Source organism: Daphnia pulicaria, chromosome 6 (assembly GCF_021234035.1).
Source record: "Daphnia pulicaria isolate SC F1-1A chromosome 6, SC_F0-13Bv2, whole genome shotgun sequence".
Classification (NCBI taxonomy): domain Eukaryota; kingdom Metazoa; phylum Arthropoda; class Branchiopoda; order Diplostraca; family Daphniidae; genus Daphnia; species Daphnia pulicaria.
The window spans coordinates 17,583,658-17,609,645 of record NC_060918.1 but is presented as its reverse complement, the minus strand read 5'-3'; the positions used below and the strand labels follow the sequence as shown (position 1 = coordinate 17,609,645).

Genomic DNA, 25,988 nt, shown 5'->3' with positions numbered 1-25,988 from the left:
GGGTTGGGCCAGGGATTTTCATCCTTCAGGTCGACTTCACCTTAACCATTAGTCGCAAATCAAAGTAAGTGCTTGATCGCAAAAATGCCAACTGGTCTTGGATCACGTAAAATAGATCTAGTTGTTATATGGCGTTTTAGTTCACAAATCTAAGACCATATTTTATACAATTTGACTCAGAACTTAAAAATTTCGAAAGCATTACTCAGTAGCCTGGTGTTGAGTGAAGCACATCTAGTTCTACTTTTCATTTATCCATTTTCAAAACTTTAGTTTTGACATTTTATTTCTTGTCTTTCTTTTATGTTACTGAGATGAAATTTTTTGGTACGATAGAAAATACGGTTTTAAGAGTAAATTACATTTCCAACATTGTTAGAGACGACATCGAGGTTAGCCGTTGGATTGACATCGGAACAGTAGTAAGTGTAAAAACATATGTTAATTCTCGTAAGATAATGTGAGTTTGGAAACATTGCATTACATTTTTACAAAGATCGTCACGTTCCAGTATCAATTATCGAGTAGAAATTTTTGAAACGTTTTTGGATTCGTTAAAATTACGGTAAATTTCTCTCAATCAATGGCTGTTGGAATTTAAAAGTTATCAAGTGCCAACGAATTAACGACACATTTGCTGGAGACAATAGGGGTTCGAATGAAATTTAACACCTGAAGAAAATCAACGTACCCATCACCAGTTGGAATTTATATGCAACAAATAGCATCATGTCATCATCGTCAGATTAAAAAATGTCGGAATTGGAAAATCAGACAGACAAGCTAATTTCATGTTCGACAGCAGTCTTAATGGTTTTTCATATAGAGCTACTCTGGAATTGCTGTGTGTGGAAGTTCTTTTGCAGTTTCTCTACTCTGGATGTTGGTTATTCCAAAGTTAGCACTTCATGAGGTAACAAATTACATTAACCAATTGTATGTTTGGAAAAATTACATTTGAATAATGTGTAAAACAACTTTAAAATGAAATTCAATTGGATGTTCTCATTTTTATTTACTCTGAATTGAACGTAGATTAGTTCAAATTGACCTACTACTCTAAAGAAATACGGCCTACTTAACTCTAGGCCTAAATTCGAGCTATAGCCCTGTTGTGAAGCTTTTTCTTCCAATGCCCTTCCGATCAATCTAACTGGGATGTGGCGTATCTATCGCTCAGATCCCAATTATATTCCCATTAGTAACAACAAATTTGAAAAATTTTCATATCATCAATATAAGTTGAAAATTCCAAAAATTAAATCTGAAAAGTAATAAAAGAGGTTTTCAGCTAAATTCAAATACATATTAAAAATAAATTCACTGTATTACTTCTCACTCGTCAGTTAATTAAACATAGTTGAAGTTACAAGCACACTAATTTAGAATGTTAAGAAAGTCAATTGGGACATTCTCTTATGTAAAATGAGAAAAAGGGACTTAATTTTAATTTGGTTTCAACCACTGGTCTGCAATTCGGAATTCAAAGCTATTACTTCTCAATAACAAGAACGGGAGAATTTCTGAAATTCAGTATTTATAGTTCCGAGTTAACACGACCTCACCTTTGTTCAAGAGAAGAAGCAGAAAGCGGTTATAATAAGGACAAATTGGCCTATAACAAATTTGTCAATTAGAATGTTACAACACAAGATAATAGGGTTATGGCAAAAATTTGCCACAAGGATATGTTGAATTTCTTAAATTATAATTGAAACAGCAAAATTATCCGGAAAATAGGTCAGGAATTTGAAATTTGGACTGTTCCTGCGGACTACCTTGTTACATTCCAGAACATAGAAGAGAATGGTCATCTTTAATTGCTTCTACTTTATGCTTTCACCAAGTCTGGCAACATAATCATGTTCTGTCGTGTATTACGGAACGTCAGCATGGTGGATGAGGATACCAAATCAAAACAAGCACTAATTTGCTTTCGTCAAACTGAAGCTGAATGAATGGAGGACAGAATTGAACTACATATATTTCAGCAAAGGGGTTGGTTTTGGTGGGAGTAGTGGGCGGAAGAAAAGAGAGACGCAAAAAGTTTCCAGTAGTTGATTGACCACCGTCAAGAGTGCAACTCCCAACTACGTTCTCGTTTCTCAGTGTCAATTTTTACTCCGTTTATTTCCATAAACACAAACTCTCGTCACCCGAGTCTCAAAAAATCGTGTGATTACGACAAAAAATTTTGTGGTGTTTTTTTGTGTGTCAATCACCCTCATTCATCAATTTGCATTTTGTTATCAACTTTGAAATCATCAAGAGTACCCTTAAAAAATCGTGTGATTACGACAAACAAGTTTTTGGTGTTGTTGTTTGTCGATCATCATAATTCATCAATTTGGATTTTGTTATCAACTTTGAAATCATCATGAATACCCGAGTTCTCGCCGCTCTCGTTTCGCTCGACGTGAGATTGATGTTGCCTTCGTATTTCCGTTTGGGTGGCGGCGGTGGACGTCCGCGGATGGACGTCCGCGGAGTTAGTACTCTCATAGGTATTTTTATTCTTTACAGTATCTCCAATATTCTCTTGTTTATTTATATCGTTTGGCTAAAAGAGAGACGAAATGAAAAATAAGAAAAAGAGACTCCCAACCTGGACACTTTCTCTGTTCCTTTGCCAGATGTCTCCAGTCGGTGGGGTTTCATAATTCATAAATTTCAGCGAGGGTGTATAGGAGATTTTGGCAGCGGTGGGATGATTGATGGAATAGCGGCGTCTATATTAATTGAAATCAAGTTGCCCCATCTCTGCTGTGCTGACTTAAGAAATGGCTTGATTGTCCGCCATCCGCCAGTGATTACCTTTTTGTGACCATCTTTTTCATTTTTTCAGGTGGATCCTTGTTGGAAGATACTCTTGCCACTGGCCGTCCGGGATCGGATTCGACGGCCCCACTCTTCCTGGAAGAACACGAGGACGCGTACGTGGTCAAGAGCAAAGCGGGAACGCTCTCGTGACGTGCCGCTCACGCACTCCAACTTTATTTCATCTGCAACGGCGAGGAGGTGAGGGCCAAGCACCACTCTGCTCATGAGTTTGTCGATCCCATGACGGGCATCCGCCAGCTGGAAGTCAAGGTGGACATTAGCCGCAACGACGTCGAGGAATACTTTGGACTGGACGGCTACTGCTGCGAGTGCATCCCTTGGTCTTCCTTCGGGCAAGTCAAGTCCCGCCGAGCCAAAGTCATCGTCGCATGTGAATCACACCACCCTTTGTTTTTCTTCTTCTTCTTTCGACTCTCGGCTGCTGCCAGCTAATTACCATCACACCAGCAGACATTTGGTTCCTTCTTCTTTTTCTTATCCGGTCGTTTTCCCTTTTCTTTCCCGCACCGTTTCGTGTTTTTATTTTATGGCGGCGACGCTCTACCGTTGACGGATGGCATTAGTTTAGGCAACTCAAATTGTATTGAATTCGAGATAATGTCGTGGTGGGTGTATATTTCCTTCGATTAGATCGATCTGATGCATCTGACGATAAACATTGTTTTTTGTTTTCTTTGGTTGCTTTCTGCATTTTAATTTTCTGATTGAATTAAGATTACAACATGGAATCCGACCGTGGTTATTTGCGATGGGGGGAAAGTGGGAGAAATCGATGATGTCACTATTACCGTGTGATCGCATTACGCGCAGGGAATTGGGCACGGCGGGGCTTCGGTGATAATGAGCTCTTAAAAATGAGGCAGGTGTGGATAGTTTCCAACGGGGTTTCCATGACGAAGCCTTCTCCTTCTTCTCAAGTTGTCGTATTTGAATAGGGCTTATACTGACTCGTGGCGTTTACAAGTCAAATAACAAGTTGATAATGCCTTTTCTGATAACGTTTTGAAATTCTTGCCCGTAATCCCAACATGGATTTTGGAAATGGCAGTCGTAAACTGCTGACTTTTTGAAATTCAAATCTCCCTCGAATATGCAACGGATTTATTTCCTTTTTTTCTAAATTCAAGAAAATAATGCGTGCCATTTCGAATTTTATTGGTTGAATTTATTTCTTCATTCGGGAAAAAATGTTGATTCCCTTATCGTTTCTTTCCGTTATACATTCGTCTACTCGTCGCGTTCGGTCACGCGCCAAAAATTTTCTTCAGTGGATTGGGGGGGGAGGAGGTGGAGAGAACCCGAAGAAAAGGGAAGTTTTCCGAGGGCGTCAGTTATCGACTGGTGAAGTTGACAGATGTTTAATGGGCGAACAGCTGAATCGGACAGGACATTTCTATACACGCAAAGGAATTATATTTTTTTCTTTCTCGAAAAAAGTTTAATTTCGGTTACACAAGTTTTGATAGTCGTTAAAGTAAATGGCTGGGTGATTCGTTAGAGAAAAAAAGTTGTTTGTCGACTCTTGTGAAAATTGCACTCGTTCAATTCTTGTATTTGACGTTAAAAGTGAGAAAAAGAGACTTCCATTTTTACTAGTGATACTAGTGATTTTACTAGTGATAAAATTCATCTGCATCTGGCAACGCCTGACGGGAGTGAGGGAGGCGTGTACAGTGCAGTGGACGACGCCATTGATACTTCGGCCTAAAAAGTCACAACTTTAATACGTGTCGTTACTGGAAATAGAGATAAAGACTCAACTTCTCTCTCAAGTCCGGCTTCCGGTAGCCCCCTTTTTAACAAGCGATCCACGATTAAAGTAGACCGAAATCCCGGAGCGGCTTTCCAGATCTAAATCCGGAAAAGGTCTTAAAAATATAAAAAAAATATAGGCATCTTTGTCTTCGCACGCCGGATTTACCTGCGTTTGCAGGTTGACAAAATTCCCACCCGTTTAAGAGTTATTTAGCTCTAAAGTTTGGGTTTTTTGAATTTTGTCAGAAAGTGGGGGGGGCTTTGACATCCATTTTCGGAAAAGCGGGGGAGCTAGGGAAAAAACTAATTTTTTAAAAAGGTTTATTGAATACTCAACCACCGAAATCCAAAAGGAATTTCCTTTCCGGATTTTATTGGTTGAGATATGACTGATTTAATGAAAGGATAATTTAGCTGGTTTCCCTCCCTGGCTTGCAGCCATTTTTTCGTACGGTCCGCTGCGCTCCTGGTGGAAGCCAGCAGAAGGTCTTATATATCGGCCTTCACAATAGACCCATTGCATTTATACAGACCTTCATATATAGTGAACCCAGATTTCTTATTGGCCGTTGTATAAGCCGTGATGGTGAGTTGTTGTTCTCTGGTGTATATTTATTTTCCATGTCAACCAAAGTGTGGGGGTCAAACGTTCAGCATTCAGGAGCAATATAGGAGGTAAAATTGGTGATATACTATAGCAAAGCTGCAATATGGGTCTTTTACCTCATTGGGAGCGAACACTTTTCTCCGAGTTCTCGATTGTGAAATGAACTCGTGGAAAACACATACCATTTCATCAATACTTTGGTTGAGTAATAATAGTAGAAGAGTACCGTTGGAAACTCCGCCTACTCCATCCTGGGTACGAGCTGGGCCGGGGCTCCCATCACCATCTCTTCGGTGTGTATATCCATGGCCCCAGTGAACTAGATTCTCGTTAGTCAACTAGTTCACCTCCTACCATGTGTGACTGTTGTTCTTGCGAATTATTTTTTCTTGTACGTTTTTCTATAAAAAGAGAGAAAGGATTATTTTCAAAAAGTAAATGAAGTGTCAAGAGTATAACGTGGCGTCCAACACGGCCGTTTTAATGTCGGCACGCCCAATGACGTGGGCTCAAAGGCGCCCATGTCGAATGGATAACAGTTCCGTTCAAGGTACTTTTTTATTATTATTTCCCAATACACATTTCCGATTGCTTTGATTAGAAAAGACAGAATTTATCCTCCTTTCATGGAATGGCCAAGATTCCTAGTTGTGGGTGGAGAGAGAAAGAGTGTTGTTGTTGCTGCATCCTATTTGCGTTATAGAGATAGTTGGAAATGGGCGCCAAGGTTTCTCAGCTTCGCGTAACGACCGCTACAAGTCCCCTCTGTCGTCTATTTTCTCTCCCACCGAACCCATAACCGAACCTAGTTGATTGTCGAAGACCATCACGAAAGCACTTGTCCAGCACACTGTTCGGTTGCTTCGAGTTTTATTGAATTGAAATAGTAGTGAAATAGGAAAAAGTGTTTTAAGGAATGAAAGATGGATCGTTTCGGAGAAGAAGAATGGCCAATTTTTAAAAGACTTTTAATTGCAGTCCCTGATAGTAATGGTGTGAATTGAAAGTGATTTTGTGTGTGTGGATTTCATTTTTTCATTTATTTGATTTTATTTATTTTTATAGCTGTTCGATTAGGTAATGTACCGAAGCGGGAAAAGGCCAAGATTTTGGCGGCCATGCAGTCGGTGAACGCAAGACTGACTGAGCGTTCACTTCCGGCCGAATTTGATGATGAAGTTCAGTTATTTCAATCTGTCGTCTTCGCCCACATGGAGACGTGCGATTTCACCCGCAAAAAAGTCCAAATTTTGAACAGCAACAACACTAGCAGCAACAACAACAACAATCCAGTCCTAATCATCACCGTCGAAAGGCTCAACTCCATTTTCCTCCTGCTGGAAGCCTTCGGCAACTGCCACACGGCCAACAACACCAACGCCACCTAATTCAACAACATCTTCTCCCTGGACTTTGACCAGTCGTGAAAAATTGCGGCCGCATCCATCCAGGTGCTGATGCCGGAGCGGGAGCGAGTCACACGCCAGCCCGACGGCGAACCTTCGTTGAACGTCTATTACGAACTGGTGGCCGGCGCAACGTTCGAGCTCAGACGCTATTTGCAGCTAGACAGCGTCAGCGGTGGCGGCCCTAACACCGAGCCGTGCGCCTACATGACACCGCTGCAGTCGGCCGAGGATCGGCAAAAGGTGGTCGTCAGTTACGCCCGTCTCGTCGCAGCTCTGTAATCTTTGTGCGTCGCCGAAACCGATAGTCGATGCATCTGGTCCATCTTGGACGCCATCTACTATCTGGGTGTGGCCGGAACCATGCGAGGTAATAACACTTGAGAAATATGGAAATAAAAAAAAGTTATCGACTCATTTCACCTGGAAACTTTTTTCATTTTTCGTTTTTTGATTTTATTTGCCCGGCAGGTGTTACCAACAACAAGATCGTTTTCGCCCGACCGGCTGCCGCCCAGCGGGCCGCCATCCTTTTGGGAATCGGATCCCTCGAAGATTTGGTCCAGTTGGCCTTTTACGCCACGCACGTCCTGGGCGCCTTGATGAATCGTCGATCGTGGCCGTCGACACTCCTTGATTCCAGAATCCGTCCACGACAACCACCACGACGACGTCTTCGATGGCGACCACTTTCCAGGACCTGTGCCACAACTACACGCAGGAGCGCCTGCAGCTGCTCTTCCACGAGACGACCATCACGGCCCAGCTTAACCCAGTTTAACCAGAATGGACAGTGTCGTCCGCCAAACTGGCCAGCACGTGGAATGGGAAGCGGAATGGGAAGCCGCTTTCAACCTTCACTGCCAACAGGCACAAAACCTCACCCTTATTTTTCATTGGTGCGCCTCATATCGCAAAGTCCTTCTTAAATCCACCAGAGAAGCCCTGAAAAAGTTTCAAGAACTACAGCCGAACAAGCAGCAGCCCAAGAACGCCGTTACGCTCTTGAACTTTACGCATCTCTTCCACGATTACGACGTCTCCACGCAACCGGTCAGCGTTCACCTTCCGCTATCGCGAATAATCTCCGGATTGTTGCTGGCCCTGCCCAAACACGGACTCGAATGGGATTGCTCGGAGATGACGCTGGAAGCGAAACCAACTCTCCTCCAGTTGATGGAAACTGATGGCGCAAGTGCAAGCCGGAATGTGGCGTCACAACGGCCGATTTCGACGATAACCAACACCTGCTGGCCAAGCAGACGACTTCTTCCACCAAACAGAGCAAAGCCGAAGAAGACGGAATCCGCCGAACGATATTCATCGCAGAAGAGTTTCCCCGTCTCATCATCATCTTGTCACTGGAGAGATTCACGCCCGGCATTGGACAGGTAAATTTCGCCCAAGTTCAATCTATTTGACATCCATTAATTAAAATCACTTTCAAAAATAGGTGGATGAAGATGAGTGTCTTAGCCACGAAGTGCTTCACCTGTTGTGTGTGGAATCCCAGGGACATGCGGCACTCAATCGGGCCCTCCCGGAAGATAGTCACCACGAGACGGGAATGGAGCGTGTGGCTGACAAAGTGTTCGTCTGCCGCAAACCGTTGCAGGGGTCCGGCCGCAGCGTCTTTTCGCTCAAACCAGAATTCTATGGAGACTACAATGTGTACCACTAGTCCACTGCCACTACAGCCGCAAAGATCAGTCTCGATCGTGCTGTGAACGACATTGGAACTTCTAGAACATCTGGATGGTCCAAGTAGTAAGTCGTGATTCGTTTATTTACACTATACAAGCTGTTGTTTGAAAATGGGTTAAAAGTTTCTGCCCAACCGAAATAGTTTTACCCACATTGATTACGTCAAGCATGTGGTCACCACCGGCATTAGGTTTCTTGATGTTATAAAGTCTCGTACTTTTTTGGCAAAGTTTCATCATTTTGAATTGTTGAATCTCTATTCCGTCTCAATAGAATAACAAGTGTCTAATCAATTTTGTAGTACAACATCAAATGCAATTTCACTGCCAACGTGCTGGCTGCAGGATCTTTTCAGATGGAATTCGATATTCTTCTGCTTTTGTTTTCTTTCTTTTATTCGTCGTAAAGATTCGATTTTTCCTGTCCTTTGTGTGATGCCATCGTCCACAGCCATTCCCCAGCTTTTTTTGTCGGGAGAAATTGTGTACACTCTCTTTACATCTCAGTCAGGCAACCACACACACCCACTTGTGATCACGCAAGTCAAGTGTCAATAGGAAGTGTAATGAAATTCCCGCCAGCCCGCCTTTGTAAAACTCAATTTGGGGCTCTTGCGGTGTGCGTCACGTGAACATATTCAAAACACATCCGAGCGTTTCAAATAGCAGCCGCTGCTGGTGGCAGCATGTTCGAATCTCTTGTGCTATTTTGTTTTGTTTGGGCTTCTTTTTTATTTTCTCTCGCATATCGTTTTCCAAGGCTTTAAGAGATTGCTAAATTGCTTTTTCCAGGAATTAATGTGAGTAACAGCCGGTATCCTGGGAGGAGGAAATGGCATTCGAAAAGAACTCTGTTCGTGCTACTACTACGGTCTAGTAGCAGTTGTAGTGATATGCATATATATATACTTTATGGGGCGGGAGCGGCTAGGGACCGTAGTCGACCACAAGCTTGCGAGAGATCCCAAGTTTGTTATATGACGAAGCTATGGCTAGTAGCTTGTACGTATATGTCAGCTCTTGTATATTTACGTATACCAAAAAAAAACAAGTCTTTTTCTTTTATTCTTTTTATTATATTTCCTTTTATTTCCATCAGAGAACAACCGGAAGGATCAGACCGACTAATTTAAAATATTGATATTTTCGTCATTTTTCTAGTTTTGGAGCGATTTATTTGATATTTCGGGCGTAACATCTGGGTCCAAACTATTGAAAATCTTTTTAGACAAGTTGGCTCGAAGAAAAGAAAAGACAAAGCTGAAAAAAAAACAACGTGACGGTTCGTGACGCACTCCGATAGCACCAGAGAAAAGGAAGCATTAAAGAAGTCTTCGAAGAAAAAGTTTCAGCGCAGTAAGAGTACATTTTGATTACAACAGCGCATTTAGGATAAATAAGCAACATTTACCGGCTTTGCTTGTCTTTTTAGCGCACATCCAGTAATTCTTGTTTTCCACAAAACAGGCAGGTGGCTTTCCGTCACAGTGGCAAAGTAAATTACCTTTACTATCCGTCAGATAGTACTGGAACTTTTCTTGATCCTTCGATCGCTTGAGAAAGTCAATGATGTTGACATTTGATCCACGTACCACTTCCATTTGTTTGTTTTGATTTAGTATCCGATTTTTTCGGAAATTTTCTTCTAAATCCAACCGCAAGCGTTTCTCTTGAATCAGTTCTCGTTCTAGGAAAGTAATCCTCTCGTTCAAATGAGAGTAAGTTGCCGCTTGAAAACTGGGCGGCTGGTAGGCAAACTTGTTGCTATTCTCAAACACCTTGAAAGAAACAAATTTGTCAGATCAACAAACAGTCAAACAGTTAAAAGAAAAGATGAAAAACTTACGGGCGCTTTGGGCTCTTCCAATCTTCGAATTGGTGTCGCTTCATCCGCGCTGGATGCAGAAGAAACGGGCGCCGCTGGACATCTTTCTCCGTTGTGATCGTCACGACTGTGCGTCCTTCAATCGAAACGAATAAAAACAAACAAAAAAGACTAAACGCACAAAACAGTCAGTCAATGAAGAACAATTAAATTCCAACTCATTTTTTACAAGACCATTCATTGCTGGGTCCAGTTCCACGGAGAAATGGCTGCTGCTGCTGCCATTCCACCAGCAGGTCGTGGCATTATCAACCAACAAGTGGCTGCTGCTGCTGCCATTCCACCAGCAGGTCGTGGCATTATCAACCAACAAGTGGCTGCTGCTGCTGCCATTCCACCAGCAGGTCGTGGCATTATCAACCAACAAGTGTCTGCTGCTGCTGCCATTCCACCAGCAGGTCGTGGCATTATCAATCACCAAATTGCAGTTGCTGCTGCCATTCCACCAGCAGGTCGTGGCATTATCAACTAACAAGTGGCTGCTGCTGCTGCCATTCCACCAGCAGGTCGTGATATTATCAATCACCAAATGGCTGCTGCTGCTGCCATTCCACCAGCAGGTCGTGACATTATCAATCACCAAATTGCAGTTGCTGCTGCCATTCCACCAGCAGGTCGTGGCATTATCAACCAACAAGTGGCTGCTGCTGCTGCCATTCCACCAGCAGGTCGTGGCATTATCAACCAACAAGTGTCTGCTGCTGCTGCCATTCCACCAGCAGGTCGTGGCATTATCAATCACCAAATTGCAGTTGCTGCTGCCATTCCACCAGCAGGTCGTGGCATTATCAACTAACAAGTGGCTGCTGCTGCTGCCATTCCACCAGCAGGTCGTGATATTATCAATCACCAAATGGCTGCTGCTGCTGCCATTCCACCAGCAGGTCGTGACATTATCAATCACCAAATTGCAGTTGCTGCTGCCATTCCACCAGCAGGTCGTGGCATTATCAACCAACAAGTGGCTGCTGCTGCTGCCATTCCACCAGCAGGTCTTGACATTATCAATCACCAAATGGCTGCTGCTGCTGCCATTCCACCAGCAGGTCGTGGCATTATCAACCAACAAGTGGCTGCTGCTGCTGCCATTCCACCAGCAGGTCGTGGCATTATCAACCAAAAAGTGGCTGCTGCTGCTGCCATTCCACCAGCAGGTCGTGGCATTATCAATCACAAAATTGCAGTTGCTGCTGTTATTCGGCCAGCAGGTCGTGGCATTATCAACCAACAAGTGGCTGCTGCTGCTGCCATTCCACCAGCAGGTCGTGGCATTATCAATCACCAAATGGCTGCTGCTGGTGCCATTCCGCGTGTGCGCCAGGACCAACATGTTCAGCCACACATGTTGGTCCTTCAAAACCTTTTTGATTTTGTCACCGGTGTCCTAAGGTCGGGGGCGACCATTAAGACTTACCGAACGTTATCGGGTTACGAGAAAACTTATGCCGTTCAAGGTAATTCATTTTTTAATTCATGTTTATATTATTATTTATTAATAATTTCCTTTTTCTTACAGGAGATGTATTTGTGGCTCGCTACCACTCCAGTACCAACTACGTGGCCGACAACAAGCGCGAGGCCGGTGCCCTATTCCTAAATCATTTGATTGATGTTGGCGCGGTGATCATGAATGGCACCATGATCTACGCAGGCCCACATCTCGAAAATTACATCTCGGATCTAGATCTGGGAAGATGGGGCAATTATAACGTCCACAATGCACGTAGCAATGTCGAAAGACATCTCCGCAGCAACGACATCAGGGTACAGGAGTATGGAGTACCAGGACGATACCGCTGCAATCTGCAGTATCCCAAATATGGAGAAGGTAAGAATTTGTTTTAAAATTACAAACAAATTTCATCTAATTTTTTTTAAACATTTTAGTTATAATAGAAGTCGAAGAATTTGCAGAGAGGAAACAGGAAGCCAAAAATCTGGCTTATGTGAATAGGGAGCGCGGTAAACTCCTCCGCCACCACCTCCGCCACGAGATAATCCATTCTCTTTGCGGGAATCATCTCCTCGATGTGGGCGATAGTCGCCATCTCTGGCGGGAGCAGGTCCTCGGTAATCGCGATCTCCATCACGACGGTCTCCTTCACGGCGATATCCGTCACGACGATCAGCTCCACCACTGGGTCGGAGAGGACGATATTCATTTCCTCCGCCGCTGCTCCCCCTACCACCCGGCTCCGGGAATTTAGCCGAATTTGAATTATAAAAAAATTATGTGATCTTTGCGTCGTCTGACGGTTTGATGTCTAATCCGTCGGATCCGGCGACTTCCGTCAAGTACGACGACATCAACTTGACGCCCAATTGCGTTGTGACTTATGACGAACTGTCGACCCTTTGTAATAAATCTCAAAAAGATACGGCCTGCCAGCTGACGTGATTTCCAACGGTCTTCCTTTGATCGATACAAGCAAGGTAACCGGAACTCTCCAATTACTTTTTTTTTGTTTCTTTCTTCATTCTAGAAAAGGTCAAAACCATTTGCCCTCCCTCCATCGTATTCAACTGGCCGAGAGAATATGGCTGGCATTCAAAAATGGCACGTTCTCTTCGCTGGATCTTTGCTGCTGATCACAGTGCAGCGTGAACTAGACACTGAACGTCTTGGCTTGATTTTTTATGTTTTGTTTTGTTTTGTTTTTGTTTTGCAGACAGCCATTCATTTTTTGCACACGCACTTAGTTTGTATAATTAATTCATGCACACCCTTAGTTAGACCTTCTTTAACCTTCCATGCATGCACGCAACCAGGACACCCCATTTTTCTGTAAATTGGGTATTGCAGTCGTTATCCGATTTAAATATTTGCACCAAAAGCTTATGGATGTCGTAATACTAGCTAATTCGCAAGAAAGCGAATTTCAAAAAACCAAACACAAAGTGTTACCACACTTCTTCTCCAAAATACTTAATTTCGTGAAAAGCAGAAATTAATAAAATATTGTCTATACCCCTCAGTGGCTCCTATCTTTTTTTTACCCAAAAGTTAAAGATACTAAAAAAATAGCCCGAAAAAAATTAAGTAATTCCGAAATACCGAAAAAATGATCCGATACAAGATAGTATCTGGAAAAAACAGTAAAGATAAAATATTTCCTAATTTTTATGGTGGGCTAAAAATAAGATAAGTTAAGGTAAGATACAAGTTATTTTTAGCAAAAAAAAAGAAAAAGAACATTTGAGTCGATAAATTGTTGAATTTCTGCATTGGGATGAATTTGCAAACAATACATCACACGCAATGTGTTTAAAAGTAAAGAAAAATTACACTATCAGAAGATTAAAATCTCAGAGAGTAGGCCTACAAAGACTCAGAGTCTCAGACGAAAAAAACCACGACTAATTCGCTGAAAGAATGGCTTAAAGTCTGCAACGTCCTGTGAGGAGTCAGCTGTAAGCTCTGTCTTCTGAAATCTGAAGTCTGAACAGCCTTTGCTTAAAAATTTTTTAATTTCATCCCTAAAAGTAAATCATTTTTCTACCACTAGATGGGATCTTAAGTATTTTATGTTTTAGGGCAAAAGTTACCAGAATTTTCAGACCCTAAAGTTGAAAATACTGAATTTTAACTGAATTTTACACAAGATAGAAGAAACCAAAAAGATACCAAAAATATCTTATCTTAATTTATCTTTTAAAAGATAGGAGCCAGCCATACCGGTAATTGACAACGTTTGTTGTCAACGAGTCATGCCTCCACGGCTCCGCCTCTAGCAGACTAGTCTCTAGCAGACTAGTAGACTGAGACTCTCTCTCGTCACCTTTTACTGTGATGTTGTGGTTTGGGAAAGACGCCATGATCGCCGAGTAGAACTAGGGAAGAAAAAAGAGAGGAGAAGGTGGGCATCAATATGGAATTGGGAAGCGGATTGGACCCGAGTTCGCAACAACACGCGATTATTGTAAGTATTCTTTGATCATTTTTTTTTAAATTTTGTTCTCTGGGAAAAATTCATTCCCGGCTTGACTGTCGATGATAGTTAACCCATTTCTTTCGTTTTTATTGAATTTAAGGTGACTTGCAATTCCGTGCTGGATCTGTCAGATTGGAAGGCCGGCGTCATCAACCGTCCCAAGGAAGGCCGGATGCGCTGCTGCGCTTTGTCGAGCGCTGGTTCAAAACTCTTCACACGTTCAGTCAAGTGGACGCCGGTGGTACCCAATTTCAACTTCGTCTGAATCTGTCCAGCGCCGACAACGGAACCAGCGCTCCTCCTTTGCCTTGCGACTACGATACGGCCAGCCCGAGACCCGTCCTCCAGGCCAGCTGAATGGAGCCAAAACCAGTCGAAGGCTGTTTTCACACGGAGCAGGCCGGCATCTATCCAAAGTACGGTGACTCGTTGAAGAAGAAGATTTGTTTTTTAATTAAAAGTTGCTGATTTTACAATTTCGTTTTGTTTTTACCCCCGTTGGAACAGGGACGTTCACGTGATATAATTGGATAACGGCCAGGCCGAAGAATCTAAGAATAATAATAAGAACAACAACAACATCACCAACGGGAGCAGCAGCATCCACATTCACTTAACGGCCGGTGGATGGACGGGCGGGGAGATGATTCAGCCGCACGACGTGGCTCCGTTCTCAAATCAGCCCAACCTGTCGTGTGGATCGTCTCTTCCACCCCCGTCCTGACGGGCTCTTCCCTGATCCTGGCAGAGCACCAGGTGGAGATTGGCGGACCTTCAGCCCGGCAACAAGCCGACGTGCACAGCATCAGGAATCTACCGTCAGAGTTTGCTCTTTTGATCTTATAGGTGACGGCCGATCTTAATCCGCCCGTCTTGTATGTCAAAGCAACGCCGGCCACCAACAGGATCGAGATAGTCATCGGCAAGAAGCAGCAGCAGCAACTCCGCCTTCTATCGTCAGGTAATAGAGACTGTGGGGTCCATTTGGGAGTTGCCGCTTGCCTCATCCGTCCTCCGTTCTTCCTCCTTCGTCTTTCGTCTCCCTCCCACCACCACCACCACCCCTATCCGCTAAATTCACTGGAAAACAGCTGTGTCTCGTCCATCACGGCGACTGACAAGTCGGAGCTAATTAAAACGTCTTCATTTTTTTTTTTTTTTTTTTGTCGTGCGTGAGAGCTGGGGACGCACACAGTCATGGGATGGGGAGGGAGGGAGAGAGAATGTTTCCGAGTGACTCACAAACTTAATGAATTTTTTTTTGTTGTCCTATAATTATTAATTGCATTTTTCTTTTTTTCCTTGGGTATCCACTCTCGTCGTTTTCCTTTTGCTCCCTCCTCTATCTAGGTCAACACTTATTGAAGATGCGGGCAAACCACCATTACAACAAGTCGAGAGCCTCAGCGGAGCTTCCAGCCACAGTTCACCTTCTATGGAGTTGGGCGTCCACAGTTTTGAGCGCAGTGGCGGAGGCGGTGGCTACGGCCAGCAGCACACGCCCAATCGAGGTATGATGATGAGCAATTCATGGCCGGCAGTGAGTGAGATAAATGGCCATGGGACACGAGCACATTAACATCCCTCCAATTCCCAATTTCATTTTGTTGTTAGTGTAATGTCAAAAATGCTTCAATCCTTTGATGTCGTTATCTTGTGTCTAGTTTTTTGTAGTTGTAGTCGGGAGGGTGGAGGGGCGCTTATAAACTTATGCCAAGTGCTTCCCATAATGCTAATGAACCCTGCGTGAATTGCTTGGGGGAATTCATTTTATTTTTTTTTTATTTTTTAATAAAATAAAAAGAACCGGATCGCAGCGGAGTGTGGCCTGGACTCTGTAGCAGTCAGTCCACGTTCAATGCAATTCGAATTATTTGACGGACGCTCTGCCCAGGAACATGGCAGAAGCCTTGGGCGTCATCGGACTCTTCCTCAACGACCGCGGCTGTGCCGGCAAGCGCAACGCCACTCACTGGACGGTCAAGACCCACGTCACCTCCTGTGGCAGCACCTCACGAATGGACGGAAAACTGACCACCTACTCGAATGCAGTAAACTTGAAACTTCTCAACCTTCCATTTTGCCCACTGGATTACCATCGTTGACGCTCTTGTATCGCAGGTTCATATCCAGTTGGGAACTGCCCAGGCCCCACAGAACGACGTCAAAGACTTTGAGGGCTCGGGACTGGACGGCTATCCGTCAAGTGTTGCCCGACAGGTGGCCATCCCCATCCATTGCCACTCTGAGCCCAATTTCCCGATTGGTTTCGGCAACAAGTTGGATGGCGACAAGGTCATGGTATGTTCACGACGGAGTCGTGATTTCGAATTTGGCGCCCGATCTTCATTTGTTTGTATTTTCGTTTTCGTCTCGACCGGAAATCAAGACAAGTCCAAACTTGTTTTCCCATCCCTCTCCCGTTTACTTGTTCTAGGTGGCGCTTTTCTCGCCCTTTCCCCCGCGCCCTTTTCTATTGTGTTTATGTCACCCTACCCCTAATTCGAGGCCCAAGGAATTTCGCCTCGTTTTCGCCAGTCTGGCCGTAGCAGCCCCCTTGGATGGTCAGCCTCGTCGTCGTCGTTTACTTTAATTTTGTTCGTTTGTTCGCCCTGCCTCGTGCAGAATTTGATTGTGTGTTTTCGGCTTCTTTCATCCGAAGCCATCGATTTGTACTGTTCGTGATTAATTGTATTTTTGCTGTGAATACAATTCAGTGCAGCGATTGCTGCAGAGTTGGCCGGCAAAACTTGTGTTCGAGTTTTCTATCCAACATTTTATGGTGCATCGACCGGGAAAGCCTTCCCATCGTGCCTGCCGTCGTTTCATCGTCATCACCAGCCTGGTAACTTTCCGTGCCGTGTCCTGTTTTTGCTGCCGTGTTCCCGTGTTCCCGTTTTGCTGTTCGGCCGATATCTTCCACGCGGTCGGTTGTTCGCGTTGCTGTACGGCCGTCATCATCCTTTCTGGCCGGTTTCTGCGTTGCTGTTCGGCCGACACCATCCCCGCGGTCGTTTTTTGCTGTACGGCCGTTGTCATCCCTGTGGCCGTGTTCGCGCATCTGATCGGCCCATATCATCCCGTTGCTGCGAATCTTGGTGGCCGTGCCGCCTATTTTTTCTTCATTTATTTGTGAGTATCCGTTTTGCTGATTTGTCCGATCTGTTGAGGTTGGTCAGTCGTGGGATCGTCGGTACCTTTTAGGCGCGTCGATTCCAAGGTCATTTCTCGTCTTTCTTCTTATTCGCCCAAATTTGTGTGTGTTTTGCTGTACTGCTACGACAAAGAAGAGCCAGGCCGTAATCTCCATTTCCATAATTTTTGTTTTGCATTTTTGCTACGGCAAAGAAGAGCCAGGCCGTAATTTTCCCGTAATTTCTGTGTCTTTTTGCTGAACCGCTACGGCAAAGTGGTTCACGCCGTAATCTTCAATTTTTCATCATTCGCGTCCCCCATCGTCCGTTTTCTGCTGGAGCGTTTTGGCAAAGCTATCCAGCTTATCATCATTCATCGACTTTTTGTTTTATATTTTTTGCTGCTGAACCGCTACGGCAAAGTGGTTCACATCGTAATATTTAATTTTTTCCATCGCGCGCGCCGACTTTTCGTCCCTTTTTGCTGCTGGATCGCCACAACAAGCTGTCCAGCTCACTCATCATCGCGCGTCTACTTCTCGTTTCTTCTTTTTTGATGCTGGATTGACACGGCAAGCTGTCCAGCTCATCATCGTCGTTTTCGCTTCGTCCGTTTGTTGCTGGATTGCTTCGGCAAAGCCGTCCGGCTCGTAATCGTTCATCGTATACTTTCGATTCGTCTTCTTGTGCTGCTGGATCGACAAGGCAAGCTGTCCAGCTCACTCATCGTTAATCTTCGACTCCTCGTTTCTATTGCTGGATTGCTTCGGCAAAGCCGTCCGGCTCATAATCGATAAGCGTCTACCTTTCGTCTCGTCCGTCTGTTACTGGATCACTTTGGCAAAGTTGTCCAGCTCGTCATCGTTCATCGTATATTTTTCGTTCCGTCCTTTTGCTGCTGGATCGCCACACAAGCTGTCCAGCTCACTTGTCATCGTCGACTTTTCGTTTCTTCTTTTTGATGCTGGATCGCTTCGGCAAAGTTGCCCAGCTCATAATCGTTCCTCATTTATTATTCGTATCGTCTTTTCGTCGCTGGATCGCCACGAAAGCTATCCAGCTCATCATCGTACCCCGTCTACTTTTCGTTTCATCTGTTCACTGCTGGATCGCTTCGGCAAAGTTGCCCAGCTCATAATCGTCCCTCGTATATTATTCGTCTCGTCTTTTCGTCGCTGGATCGCCACACAAAGCTATCCAGCTCACTCATCGATCGTCTATTTTGTCATTGCGTCTTTTTCTGCTAGATCGCTTCGGCAAAGCGGATCTAGTTCGTAATTATTCAATTAAATCGTCGATACCTTGTTTTGGCACGTCGATTTGAATCGTCATTCTTAATTTTTCGTCCGTATATTATAAATGAAATCGTCGGAACCTTTTTAGGTGCGTCGATTTAAATTTCTTCGGATCGTTTCGTTCGTGCATTATCTTTTCGTTCGTTTATTATAAATGAAATCGTCGGAACCTTTTTAGGCGCGTCGATTTACATTTCTTCGGATCGTTTCTTTTGTGCAGTTAATTGTCGATACCTGTTTAGGGCCGTCAATTAATTGAATTTTTTGGTTTCGCCTTTTCATCCAGCCATCTGCAGCTTCACCATTCCTCGCGGGAAGAACAGTCCGGCCTCTAAGGCCAGGTGGAAGCTTAGAAGAAAACTATTCCGCCGAGCCCTTCTCCAACGTCAACACATCATTGACAGAGAAGTCGGTTTTCATGAACGAGCTGAAGAGACCACTCGCAGTATTGTGGAACAAAGAAGGCAACAAGCTGCCAAAATGAATCCTGAAATTAATCGTATTTAATTTCTAAATTTAAAATTTTCGTGCGTTTTTTAAATTTCATCTCCTTTTGTAAAGCGCGTCCAGCTCAAGATCGTCAGAGTAGATCCAGAATTCCGGTTGTCAACAAGCAACCTCCATCTCGTTCGCCTCGTCCGGCCGTCGTGAAACCTGCCGAATTCATTCCACCAAAGGATCGTTTTTATCATCCATACAGTCCCAGGCCGGTTCGTCTTCGGCAACGCTCTATCACACCTCCTGGATATCCGGAATCCGAAGAGGACGAGTTCATTCCGCGATTAGAAGATTGCACGGTGCGCAGCGAAGTGGGTGATTGCGACTATCAACCGGAAGAAGAGCCCCAAGTCGAGAAGGAACAAGAACCTCCAGTAAGAAATTGGAGAATCCGAAACACAAAGACCAAGGCCGTCCGTCACGTCTCTTCCAGCGAGCTGTTCCGTCCCGAAAAGGCTCATCGGATCGTCAACAGAAAATAAATTTTCTTGATTGATGTAATTGTCCTTTGATGGATATTTAGTCATCAATATAAAAGTGAAATTAAAATTCTAATTTGTTCATCGTTTCTCTCTTAGCGTTGATTAAATCGTCGGTACCTTTGAGGCGCGTCGATTTAACTTTCGTTCATCGTTGTATTTCGTTTTAATTGAATCGTCGGTACCTTTTGAGGCGCGTCGATTTAAATTTTGTTTGTCGTTACATTTCGTTTAGATAAATCGTCGACACCTTGTCAGGCACGTCGATTTACATCGTTTCATCGAAAGTTGTCCGCCTTTTGTTGGCAGTGTCAACTTGAATAATTTCCTTTCGGCTTCATCATGGCTACATCAGAATCGACAACTGGTAGGACTATGCCAAATTTATCTGGTCAAGTCCCTGGAGTACCAGATGATACTGGATTAGGCGGAAGCCACCACAGTTCGCGAGAATCAGTTAGAGATCCTTTAACTCCGGAAGAAAGATTGATGGCAGTCGAACGCACACGGATTGAACGGGATACGTTAGCCGTAGTCCTTGAAGAACAATGTGAAGAGCTTGCCAATTACGTCATTAACAGAGGAAGGAGATCTATAGTGAACCATCTTAATGTGGGAATTGGTCGGCGTATGGAGCAACTTCGACAGGCCCATTTAGACCATAATACGGCTTTGCACGATAATAATGATCCTTTTGATAATCCTTACGCCTACATCATAGGATTTGAAATTCGCGCCAGGGATTGTTCAAAACTGGCTGATGATTACCTTCGCCAACGGCAAAATTCTCCCGCTTCTTCAGTTCGATCGACGATACCAGATCAGGATTCATTTCATACTGCGGATCAACCACAACCAGGAAATGGTCACCCGACTCCTACGCCATTTGGGCGGCCCTATACTCCTCCACCAGTCCAACCCGGATTCAACAACCCGCCTGTGACGCCGCCGATGAGTTTTACTCCTCATCTACCACCACCGCTTGGACGACGTAGCAGTGATGATTGGATTCACCGGCGTTTGCCAACACCAGGAGCTGAAACACCTGGATTGGGCGGATTTAGTCCAAATTGGTTAATGAACGCGTTACCCCAGATAAAAATCGAGCCGTTTAATGGAGATCCAAAGGAGTGGCCAACCTTTATATCGTCTTTTCGAGATATGGTACACAACGTAGTGCCATCAGATGCACAACGTCATGCTTTCTTAAAGCAACTCCTTTCGTCGGAAGTTCGGTCGTATATAGCCGAATATTTGGAAGATCCTTCAACTTATTTTGACGCGTTAGAAGAGTTGAAGAAACGTTATGGGCAACCTCAAGTAGTGGCTCGAAGCCATTTAATGGCGCTCATGAATCTCCCAGTTATCCGCGACGACGATCCTCATGCCTTGGCCAAATTGAACCGGACTCTTCACGGTGCTATGCACGCATTGAGAACCGGCGGCTACCAGCAAGATTTGGAATCCGGAATGACGCTGGAGCATATAGTTTCTCGTCTACCCCAGCGACTGCGCAGCAGTTGGGGAATAAAGGTGTATCGTATGACACCCAACCGAGCTACTCTTTTAGATTTAGCTAAATGGTTAGATGAGATGGTGATGGGCGAGTTGATGACCCGGCCCACTTCTTCAAAACACGCATCGCCCTTCAAGGAAAGAAAACCGGAAGGAAGCCCTTTTGTGAAGAAACCGGCATCTTTATTTGGAAAAAAGCCACTCGTGTTTCATACTAACACGCCACCACCAGTTCATCAAATTCTAACTTCTCCACCGTCATCCCCGTCCGTTTCGAGAAAAAGCAACTTAAGAAAATGCGCGTATTGTGGAGCCGCGCATTCATTAAAATCGTGCAACACTTTCAAAGCTCTTGACTTAACTGCTAGAGCAGAGTGGGTGAAAGAAAAAAGGCTATGTTTTAGGTGCTTAAATGGCGCGCATCGTGTTGCAGAATGTGAGTCTACCTTGATTTGTAATGTTTCAGGCTGCACTCAACGTCATCATCCTCTATTGCATGGGGCTCCTCGAGTTTTTCCTGCGACTCCCCCGACGTCTTCATCAACTAATCCTGCTAGCAAGCCGCCAGCAAAACATAAGCCAGTTGCGATGGCTACAATTGATAAAGAGCCTGATGACAACACATCACTAGCCATCGTTCCAGTGATAATTTCGGCAAACGGAATCGACTTCTCCACATTCGCCTTTTTGGATCCTGGAGCAACAGTAAATGTAATGCGTGAGGATATCGCAGAAAAGTTAAAATGCTCAGGAAAAATGGAAAAAGTTTCCTTCGGAACATTTCATGGTATTGATCCGGAGTTTGACTCTATGAAAGTCAGCGTGACAATCAAATCTCTCGATAGGTCGTTTGAAGCCTAACTTCTGAAGGTTTCAACAGTACCGAAAGGGTATTTAAAGCTGCCTCGCCCAATTGAAGAATTAAAGGAGGTACGTGAACGATATGCTCATCTAAGCGACATCAAGCTTGCATTGCTAGGAGAGCCGACTATTCTGATTGGCGGAGGAAATCAATGGCTTCATCTTCGAATGGACGAAAGACGTCCTCCTGATGGAATCAACGCACCCTTTGGAATTCACACTCCGTTCGGATGGACGTGTGTAGGAGAGTTCACCTCACCATCAGAAGCAACAACCGTATGCAGATCGGATAAACCGCTGCTCCCTATTCAAAAACTTTGTTATAGTATTCAAGAGTCGCCTACAGAAGAGCTCCTTCTCCGTCAAGTGGAGAAATTATGGGAAACTGATAGTTTTCCTATCGTCACCCCTGTGAAACCGTTAGAATCGGCTGAAGATCAACTGGCAAGAAACAAGCTGGACGCAAGCATCACATTCGACGGTACCAGATTTGAAGTTGGTCTGCCATGGATCTCAGACAAGGTGACTCTTCCGGATAATTATTTGCCAGTTCTTCGTCGTCTCTATTCCGTCGAACATAAATTTAGTCGTGACTCCGCCTTTGCGGAGAAATATGCAGCTGTGATTGACGACTACATCAGTAAAGGATTCGCCAAGCCGCTCAAGAAGAGTGAACTTACCGGTACATTCGGAAGAAATTGGTACCTTCCTCATCATGGAGTTGTCAACCCGCAGAAGCCAGGAAAAGTGAGAGTTGTTTTCGATGCATCAGCCAAACATGAAGGAGTGGCTCTGAATGAAGTACTGTTGAAAGGTCCTAGTCTTGTCAATGACATAGGAACTACACTTCTTCTTTTTCGCGAAAAAACTTTCTCTTTATCAGGAGATATCCAGCAAATGTTTCTCCAAGTTGGCGTAAAAAAGGAAGATCGTTCGGCTCTTCGTTTCTTATGGCGTCCTCCTGGAAATAGAAATCCGCCTACGATATACGAGATGCAGCGACAAATCTTCGGATCGATTTCTTCTCCCTTTATCTGCTCGGAAGTTCTACGACATGTAGCCGATCTTTAAAGGGAGGAATTTCCGGAAGCTGCTCAACGTATTTACACCAACTTCTACGTCGATAATCTTTTGGATTCCTTTTACACGGAAGAAGAAGCAATTCAAGCCGTAAAGGATTCCACCGCACTATTGAAAAAAGGAGGCTTCCATCTCAATCAGTGGCTCTCGTCATCTCGTCAAGTGTTAGCTCTCGTTCCAGAATGTGATCGCAATCAACCTCGTCTCAACTTGGATCTTGATGACCTGCCTACTGAGAGAACTTTGGGAGTCTTATATGACAGTGAAAGCGACCACTTCATCTTCGATGTTAAATGTAATGTGGAAGCCAACACAAAACGTCAAATTCTTAGTGCTGTTTCGACTCTCTTCGATCCGTTGGGATTTTTATCCCCTATCGTTCTTCTCGCTAAACGAATTCTTCAGGAGCTGTGGCTAGTTGGAGTGGACTGGGATCAGCCGATCCCAAATTCAATTATGCAACAATGGAATCAATGGACCGAAACTCTCAACTGTTTGAAGAATTTTAAAGTCCCTCGAGCGCTCACATTAAGCAACGAAATCAAGAATATTCAACTTCACGCTTTTTGCGATGCCTCAACTCTTGGTTTCGGATCCGTTGTTTATCTTCGAGTCACCTACGCTACTGATGTCGTCGCCGTAAATTTCGTCTCGTCAAAGTCCCGCGTGGCACCTCTTCGTCCGCTTACTGTTCCGAAGTTGGAGCTTCAAGGAGCAATAGTGGCATTGCGACTTGTCAAATTCATTCAATCTTCGCTTCGCATAACAATCAGCCAAATATTTTATTGGTCTGATTCAAAAACCGTTCTTCAGTGGATTGCCTCCAAAACCTGCCGCTTTCAAACTTTCGTCGCTAATCGTGTTTCGGAAATTTTAGAGCATTCTCGTCCGATCGAATGGCGGCATGTTCCTGGCGTCGAAAATCCTGCTGATGAATGCAGCAGAGGACTCTTCCCTGCTGAAATAATGGAAAACGATCGTTGGTTGACCGGCCCCGCCTTCTTGAAACAAGAAGATGTCGATTGGCATCAACCTATCAAATTACCGGAGCCCAATGAAGATGATCCGGAAGTTTCTGCAACCAAGTGGGTGGGAGTCATCTACGACCCCGCTCCTGAAAACAGGCTCCGCACTTTATTGGAAAGATACTCTGATTATGGCCTGGCCATGAGAATCGTGGCTTGGATGCTCCGCTTTATCTTCAATTCCAGGTTGAAATCAGCCAAAGAACGTCGCGGATCTTTTCTTAGCGTCAAAGCTATTCAACAAGCCGGAAATCAATGCATCCGGTCAGCTCAATTGGAATGTTATCCCGAAGAGATGGCGGCGCTGGAGAAGAAACGTTCTCTCAAATCCAGTTCTCCGTTATTGAAACTTTCGCCGTTTATCGATAAAGATGGTGTGATGCGCGTTGGAGGTAGGCTTGATAATGGCCCCTTTTCGTATGATGTTAAACATCCAAAAATCCTCCCGCATGAACATCCAATCCCTCGGCTAATCATCATGAGAGAACATGATCTACTGGTTCATCCGTCAGCTGAAAGACTTCTCAGCTCTATCAGATCTCGATTTTGGATCATCAAAGGAAGAGTAGCCATCAAACGATATTTATACAAATGTCTAAAGAAAAAAAATAGAATCGTGACTCCCAAAGAGGAAGTGAGAATACAAAAAAAGACGTACTTTAGTATTTCACTTCCATGGGGCATAGACGTCCTTGGGAACTGTAAAAAAGAGGTGACTGTAAAAAAGGGTTGACAAAAAAAAGGGGGGAGAGGTTATGCCCTTACCGGATAACCTTGGCTGAACCAGGACCGAGGGGAAACAATAAAAAATAAATCAGTCTTTTGGATATCGAGCCACTTGTTCCTGGTAGTGAAATACGTTCACTTTGTTTAATTTCAAGATTGAGATCAAAACTTTGTTTTTAATAATGCTTGTTTAGGTGGGAGTAATTCTAGGAAAGCCTAAGAAACTCGTTGTTGGAGAGGTTACTGAAGAGGCAGCAGAAAAACCTACAATCACCTTCAACTTTGTTCCCTTTGATCAGCTACCTAACCTGGAAAATGATAGTATTGCTGGTAAGTTGTCTAGTTGCACTATCATTCAAATTTTTTCTATTTGAACGGTAACTTAGATATGACTGATTGACCCTGTATTCAGATGTTATTGGTTTTGTATTGCATTTGCAAGAAAAGGTTTTGGTTGAAACAAAGACAACAAAAATATCGAGGTCTCTAACAGCTGAGTTTGTGAACAGTACCAACACAGAGGTTAGACTACATTCTTTGTTTAATTATCGAGGTACGTTAATCAGTGTGTGAAATAAAAAATCATCGTGTCTTCAAACGTTAGGTTCGTTATTGGAAAAAGTGGCAGATACATGCATTGTAGCATTGCCTGGTGTGAAAATTTCGAACAAATTTGGACGTAGTTATCTAGAAACACTCTCGTCTACCGTCGTGCAGGTAAAATTCAATTGTTAAACTTTTCATTTCTCTGTTATACTACAGCGCTTATTTTTTAAATAGATTAATGCTGACATGACTGAAGTTCGTGAACTCAGAGAGTGGTACGATAATCGCAGAAATGTCGCATGACGCCGATAATGTTTTTCTTTATTACTCTTTGCAATGGCCGATATCGACAATGGAATCGTTTTCATCATACATTTTTTGGTTTCACCTTGTGTGTTTATAATCCTTTTTGTGAGCTGGAAGCAACAGATAGAAAGGATAAAAGGGAGTACTTTATCATTTAATATTTCAATGTTTTAGCTCTACTTACATTATTGGCAGGATCAAAAGTATTCTCTTTTGTTCTGGATTTTATGCAATTTTCTCTTGTTGGACAAAATTGGTTTTAGATATTTCTTTGAAACAACTCAAATTAAGTCCTTGTTATTTTCCCCAGGACGTGCGATTTCACACAAAAAAGAGATGCATTTTTCAAGCTGGGGAACAAGGAATTCCACAAGGCCAACAACAACGGCCTTAG

At 43.9% G+C, this 25,988-nt stretch overlaps 3 protein-coding genes across 3 annotated transcripts; all 3 read left to right on the top strand.

Moving 5' to 3' along the window:
• Positions 1 to 5,215: 5,215 nt before the first annotated feature.
• Positions 5,216 to 7,390, top strand: LOC124342133 (unconventional myosin-XVIIIa-like). The gene is made up of 4 exons (XM_046795104.1): positions 5,216 to 6,845; positions 6,918 to 6,979; positions 7,081 to 7,196; positions 7,253 to 7,390. Exons 1-4 carry the CDS (start codon positions 6,661 to 6,663, stop codon positions 7,388 to 7,390), a joined length of 501 nt encoding a protein of 166 aa, XP_046651060.1. The 5' UTR covers positions 5,216 to 6,660.
• Positions 7,391 to 16,507: 9,117 nt separating this feature from the next.
• LOC124342132 lies at positions 16,508 to 19,538 on the top strand. The gene is made up of 3 exons (XM_046795103.1): positions 16,508 to 17,261; positions 18,845 to 19,057; positions 19,120 to 19,538. The coding sequence occupies exons 2-3, from the start codon at positions 19,039 to 19,041 to the stop codon at positions 19,536 to 19,538; spliced, it is 438 nt and encodes a 145-aa protein (XP_046651059.1). The 5' UTR covers positions 16,508 to 17,261; positions 18,845 to 19,038.
• A 2,100-nt stretch (positions 19,539 to 21,638) lies between these two features.
• LOC124342131 lies at positions 21,639 to 25,591 on the top strand. Its single transcript, XM_046795102.1, has 7 exons — positions 21,639 to 21,837; positions 21,931 to 22,810; positions 22,985 to 24,581; positions 24,937 to 25,072; positions 25,155 to 25,295; positions 25,347 to 25,459; positions 25,523 to 25,591. Exons 1-7 carry the CDS (start codon positions 21,639 to 21,641, stop codon positions 25,589 to 25,591), a joined length of 3,135 nt encoding a protein of 1,044 aa, XP_046651058.1.
• The last annotated feature ends 397 nt before the right edge of the window (positions 25,592 to 25,988 follow it).